Source organism: Agelaius tricolor, unplaced genomic scaffold (genome assembly GCF_023055355.1).
Source record: "Agelaius tricolor isolate 1412-34295 unplaced genomic scaffold, bAgeTri1.0.p SCAF_8, whole genome shotgun sequence".
NCBI lineage: Eukaryota > Metazoa > Chordata > Aves > Passeriformes > Icteridae > Agelaius > Agelaius tricolor.
This window is the reverse complement of record NW_027269268.1, coordinates 48,786,878-48,792,877: the sequence shown is the minus strand read 5'-3', so window position 1 is coordinate 48,792,877 and position 6,000 is coordinate 48,786,878. Positions and strand designations below refer to the sequence as shown.

At 41.2% G+C, this 6,000-nt stretch overlaps 1 protein-coding gene across 1 annotated transcript in view; it reads right to left on the bottom strand.

The window, feature by feature from the left end:
• Positions 1–346: 346 nt before the first annotated feature.
• LOC139592661 (LIM domain-binding protein 2-like) overlaps positions 347–6,000 on the bottom strand; it is a 340,648-nt gene continuing 334,994 nt past the window's right edge. The window contains exon 7 of the mRNA XM_071432729.1: positions 347–544. Coding sequence (XP_071288830.1) covers positions 347–544 — 198 coding nt within the window. The remainder of the gene's footprint in view (positions 545–6,000) is intronic.

Here is a 6,000-nt window from a genome sequence, read left to right as displayed (position 1 = left end):
ATGACATGGCAGCTGCATCTGAATGGGGAGAGTCCAGCCTCTTCCCAGCCACCCCACCCTGCAGCACAGCATAAACAGAAAGAAGAAGTACTAACAGTAGGAACAAACTGAGAGTTCCTACACATAGAAAAATCAGGATGTCCAATCTGCTGGTCACTTAAAAAATTAGACACCAGATCATTCTGCTGTGTTATAAAGCATACATGATGCTGTACCTCAATCTGACCTCCCTGCACTAATCTTCCCAGACATTAAATGACTAAAATCTGTGCTCCCTCTTTGTCCGTGTCCACAGAGATTTATGCCAAGAACTGAGCTAATAAGCAAATAGGAAAAAACAACATTCTTAACCCTTTCCCTGTTTCTGATTTTGCCTCTCTGGTTTATGAACCCATTTATGGGCCCTGTGGTGCCCACCAGAACCATCACAGACTACTTGGGGTGGCTGCTGGCTGGTCCTGGCATGTGCCTTGAAATATCTGTGCTGAATTTCTGGGTTAGTTGTACAGGTGAGATGGAAAAAGAAGAGAGCAATAACACACAATTGTTTTACAAAAGAAACGTGTCAAATTACTTAATCCACAGACTACTTAGATGAATAACTGAGCTGCCAGCTGAAAAGGAGATGTATTTTCTGGGAAGTCTTTCAAATGCATCCATTCATTTGAAGTTCTCAGTAACAGCAATATTGAGAAAGGTCTTCTGTGTGTATATCAGTGCTACCAATTGCACTGCAGCACTGCTCTCAAAGCTGTTAAAGTGTGTGACTAAGGTTGTGCTTCAGCAGCACAGCAGCCCTGGTGTTAAAGCTCCTGGGTATCAGTGATGCAGACAGCTGTGCTTGTAGATATTAATTTGACCAGTTCAATATTTTTCAAGAAAATTTGACAATTACTTTTGTATCAGCATGCTTCATGGCATACAAGGGATCATCTGCCAGCTCCAATCCAGCATCAGATCAGGTATTGCCCAACACAGACAACAAAGTCAGCCTCAGTTCCACAATGGATGCTTTGTTATTATAACAGAAATATAATTTTGCTCCAATCTGAGCCATTCTAAATTTATGTGACTTGCTGATCCAATGCACAAGGATACACTGCTAATGGGTATAGAACCACTTATGGATTCATTATAAAGTGCAATATTCCCAGATGGAGCAGTTGAGGCCCATTCTTCAGCCCTCAGGAAGGGTGTCAGTGCAGCACTTGTGTGCACACAGCTCAGCTCGGCCTGCTCCCAGCAGAGGGTGGCCTCAGCCACACTTACTAAAGTCCACTCTCACCCAGGTTGCTCTGAAAAAGGCACCAAGACATTTTGGGAGACAGTGAGGTGGCATGGGATGAATTGGGCTAACATGCCAACGGGATATATATGCAGACACTTATATGCCAGCTCTCAGTGCCAAAGGTCTGTTTCATTTGCTAGTGGAAATGCAGGCAGGGGACATCATCTACCCAGTGACAGCCACAGGTCTGGCGACTGGAATGTCCTGCTTGTTTCCATAACGAAGAGGAACTGGACTCATTGGACAGACTGGATGAGGAAGCCAATGTGGTCTCTTGCAAATAGCACTGTCCATATATTACTGATGCATGTAGAGAGTGTGCAGTGGTCCCAGTGCTGCTGGGGTCAGTGCAACTCTTATTTCCAGAGTGGTCACAACGTGTTCAGAAGCTCACAAGACATGGTGCCTGTTGCTGGAAACTCTGACCACAAAAACAACTACAATTTGGCTTTTTAAACTTTATTTATATGAAAAAATATAATTTACACCTTCTTACGTGAGCAAGGCAATGTGAATTTCAATTCTGGCACTAGGTTTGGGTAATTTTGCCTATGCTAACACATCTATTTTCTTCAGGCAGTTCAGTGCTTTTAGAGACCAAGGAGAGATTTTGAACTTTTTTTGCTAGTGTGATCACAGTAATGTATCCTCTATCTTCAAAACAGCTTTTTAATGTGTTCCAGCCAGGAACAAAAATATCTCACAAGTCACAGAACAATCGTCAAATTCTCATTATCACCCTTAGCGTCAGGAGAAGTCAGTTTTATGGAGAAGGAGTTAGTGAGACCTCAAGATTCCTGTGGTGTTTTTGGTTTTTTTTTCCATGAGAAAATAGCCTCTTGGTAGAGCATATAGCATCCAGAAAGACCTTTCAATGGTTCCCCAAACTACTCTGTGTCCCATCTATATAATAAGGAAACTAATAATTCCATAATTTGAAATGGGTACTCTGAGGATACTTTCTGCTCTTGCCAAACACCAGATATGTCTCAGTGAAATTGAAGCTACTAGGCTCAGTTTGGCAGTAATTCAGTGAGGTATAACGGCCTGTGATATACATAAAGTCAGACTGAATTCTATTCTGATGCCTTATGTCCTTTAACACCATCTCTCTATGAATCAATGATGCTTTCATGAGTATTTTTGGGGTGTTCTGACACTATAAGAGCTGAAATTTAAAATAAACAATTACTTTTTACTGCATTTTAAAGGAACCTTTCTAATTTTTACAATTATGTTCCAGAATACTGTCCTATTCAACACCAAAAGAAGAGACACAGATATTTTTTTTTCCTTGCAGCTAAACTAGAATTTTTCAAGTCTTTAAAGATGGGACTGTATTTGCAGCTCTTATGTGTCATCTCACAAAAGGAAGCCATTTATCACCAAGTTAAACTTCTGTGCAAATGCCTTTTGACTTTTACAGCCATTACCTTTTGCAGCACAGATTGATAAGTGTAATTATTATCAATTAAATAAGTAACAATTAATTTACATTTCTTATAGCAATTTATATTACAAGGCAAAAACTGTAACTTCCAATATTTAAGCAGTCTTGATGAAGAGAAATAAAGACATATTTTCAGGGTTTGAAATAGGTTGGTTTATGCTAATACACCATATGACACTTCAGAGAGATCCACCAGCACTTCTCAGACTTCTGGAATAATGGGATCTTTTTCCCTTTTTTAGTGGTCCTGTGTTTGGCAATGCAGAAATCCAATATCATCTTTTGACTAATACACATATTTTACAACAGTACCTGAACAAGGTAATTTCTCAGCTTTTGATCACATTTTCTAGGAAAGCATTCTCAGTAATATTATTGATCTGAGGATCAGCTGAAAGTTTCCAAATGTCTCTCACATGCTCTGGTGAGCACAGAAGATTCTTAGCAAGTGGCTGCAATGTCTAAACCATCTGAACACAGTCATTCTGGGACTGTGTCCTGGTGGCTCTGTCCAAGCCCCAGCTTTGCACGTACTCACTCACAGCATCCATGCACATTTGAAAAATTTGTGCTTCATGTTGTCTGCATAACAGGAACCATGCTTGTGGTTCCTACAGTTAAATAGCAATTCCTGTCTGAACTGGGCTCCAGAGTAGATTAGACCAAGCTCCACAACCTTCCCCACTTCTAAAAATGGTAAACAAAAAAAGCAAATCTCTGAGGTCTACAAAGTGACATCATTCCTTCTTCCCTCTCCTGGCTGCAGATTTGTAAGCACCCAGATTTTTGTTTTCATAGCTTTCTGAAGCAATTTTCTTTTTCCAAATCTATTTCAACACACAGCCCCATGTGTCTATTATCCTTTCACCTTCTGATATGTGGTTCAGCAGATGGTGCAAATGAACTGCATATATTGAGTATTTGGTTAATCCTATGCTCCTTTGAATTGCTGTTTTGAGACTAACACAGATATTTTGTTATTGTGAATTGTCTGCATTATGTCCTTGCCTATATTATTTGATTTGTCTTGTTCTTCCTGAGTGGGTTCATTCTGGGAGGTGCTGCTGAAGAATCATACAATTTGAAGTGCCCCTTAGTTAGCTCCAATGAAAGGTGGAAACTCTTGCTAAGAAATTTCCTGAAATCTATAAAATGGCACAGGGTATAAAGCACAGCCAGAGACAGAGATTTCCAATCATTAAAATCATTCTGAGTTTGAATGGGAAAAGGATGAGATCATTATGGTATGAGTGAATTGATCAAGAAGTGAGGATAAATTACTCTGCAGACACCACTGACCAGTAAAGGTTTAGCAGGAATATGCTCTTTCAGACCACTTGTTTTTAAGCTTTTAATTGGTTTTGCAGACTGCAAAAGAATCCTAGTCTGGGTATTCTGGAAGGCAATATGGTATGTGCACCATGAAGTGAACATTTGTGGTGTGGAGAACATAAAAACTTATGGCAATATTTTTATGTTCTCTAAGTATGCCCCAGTGTCCCCAGCCCTCCATTAATTTGGGAATTAGTGGAGAAATGAGTTAAACTTTTCTTCTGAAAAGACTGCAAGTACTTTTATTCAACCTGTGATTGAATGGTCCATCATTTGTTGAATAAACTGCTACTTAGAAAAAACCTTAATTCAGAGATGTTACTATTCATAGACTGTTTTCTCCTCCTTCTCCTCCTCTTCTGGAAAGCAAGGCCAGAAAATATCCCGTGGAAGGTTTGGAAGGGACAGGATCTAAAGGACACTGCACTAAAGCTGGTGTTTCTTAGGTGGCAATGCCAGCTAAAGCAGCACCATGCTGTCCCACTGCTGTGCAAACACTGCTATTTGTGTGGGTGTACAGCAAAACAGCTGGGGCAAGAGATCTGTCCAAGAAATAACTAAGGAAATAGGCAGCATGTGGGCAGAAATGTGTGCCTGAAACCAGGACCAATGCTGCTTAAGAAACTGTACAGACATATGAAAGCAATGGAGACAGTTTTCTGCTTGGTGATAGACAAAGGCATCTTCAGGATTGTGTTCTGAGCCAGATTCTTGCTGGCTTCTTTAAGGAAAGCTATCTTATTTTAGCTGTTATTACTGCTGATTGTCACAGCTCCCCAGAAAGGGTCATCCTGGCACAGAGAAAGATGTTACTGTGGGGGCTTGTGGCTCTCAGGCCCAGACTTGGATGAGCTCTTGAGGATCACCCTCACACATCCATGAGTAAGATGACATAACAGCTGGGTACCAAATCTCTTTGGCCAGTAGTCAAGAGAGATGACAATAGAAAAAAACTACATTTAGTTCTATATTACATTTAAATTACTTTTTATCTGTGTATGACTCTTGTGGTTTTCCCAGCAGCCAAGTATGGTGAAGAGAAGAAAGTGGTATTTGGAAGAACCCTTTTCCTGATGGAAATACAAAGAATGGTCATTTAACTGTCAGTCTCAGCCAAAGCAGTTTTTCTGCCTATTGTTATAGAAGCTGTCCTCTGATCCTGGCAGAGTAGCAACACTGGGTATTCACCTTCATCTTTGGTATTAGAGTACCCTGTAAAGTACTGGGGACATGCAAAAATAACATGGTTGTTCAGCCATTTAAGATTCAAGAGAGTGCATCAGACTATTCCCTGAGCTTTGATACTCTACAAGCTCATATTTTGTATTCAGAATTTAACACACCACTGGGTTCATGCCAGGATAGAAAGAGGCTGCACCTGGGCACAGATGAGGTTAAATCTTTACTTTTCATGGCTTTACTTTTCATGCTGAAAGTTTTTAACATCAGGTGTCACCCCTACTTGTTTAGTACCAGAAGGCAAATTAAAACAGGCTGGCCATGGGTGCATCATGGGCATATCTGAGGACACACAAGCTTCTCTCCCAGCCACTGGGTTTTACTGCAGGCACAAAGCTGCATCCAGTGCAGAGAGGATCAATCCCTGGGCCAATACCACTGACCAGTGGAGTAAGGTTTGCATAGCCCCTTATGTCTGGTAGAGGAAAGTCCATCTCCTGGGAATGACCATGTCCAAAGCTCCCTGGGGGAATTCCTGGAACCTTTCCTAAGGAGAAAAGGTCAGGTTGTGTGCCAGGGCAGCAACACCCAGCCAACTTCCAGCCCTACTGAGCACTGGGGGCAGCAGGCAGGGCCACAGTGCTGCCTCTCTCCCCCTGCACAGCAGGGCCCTTAGACTGGAAGGCCACTGTGTGCTTGTTACAAGATGTGTAAGGGGTCTAATTCAAACATTCAAAGAACCTAAATTACA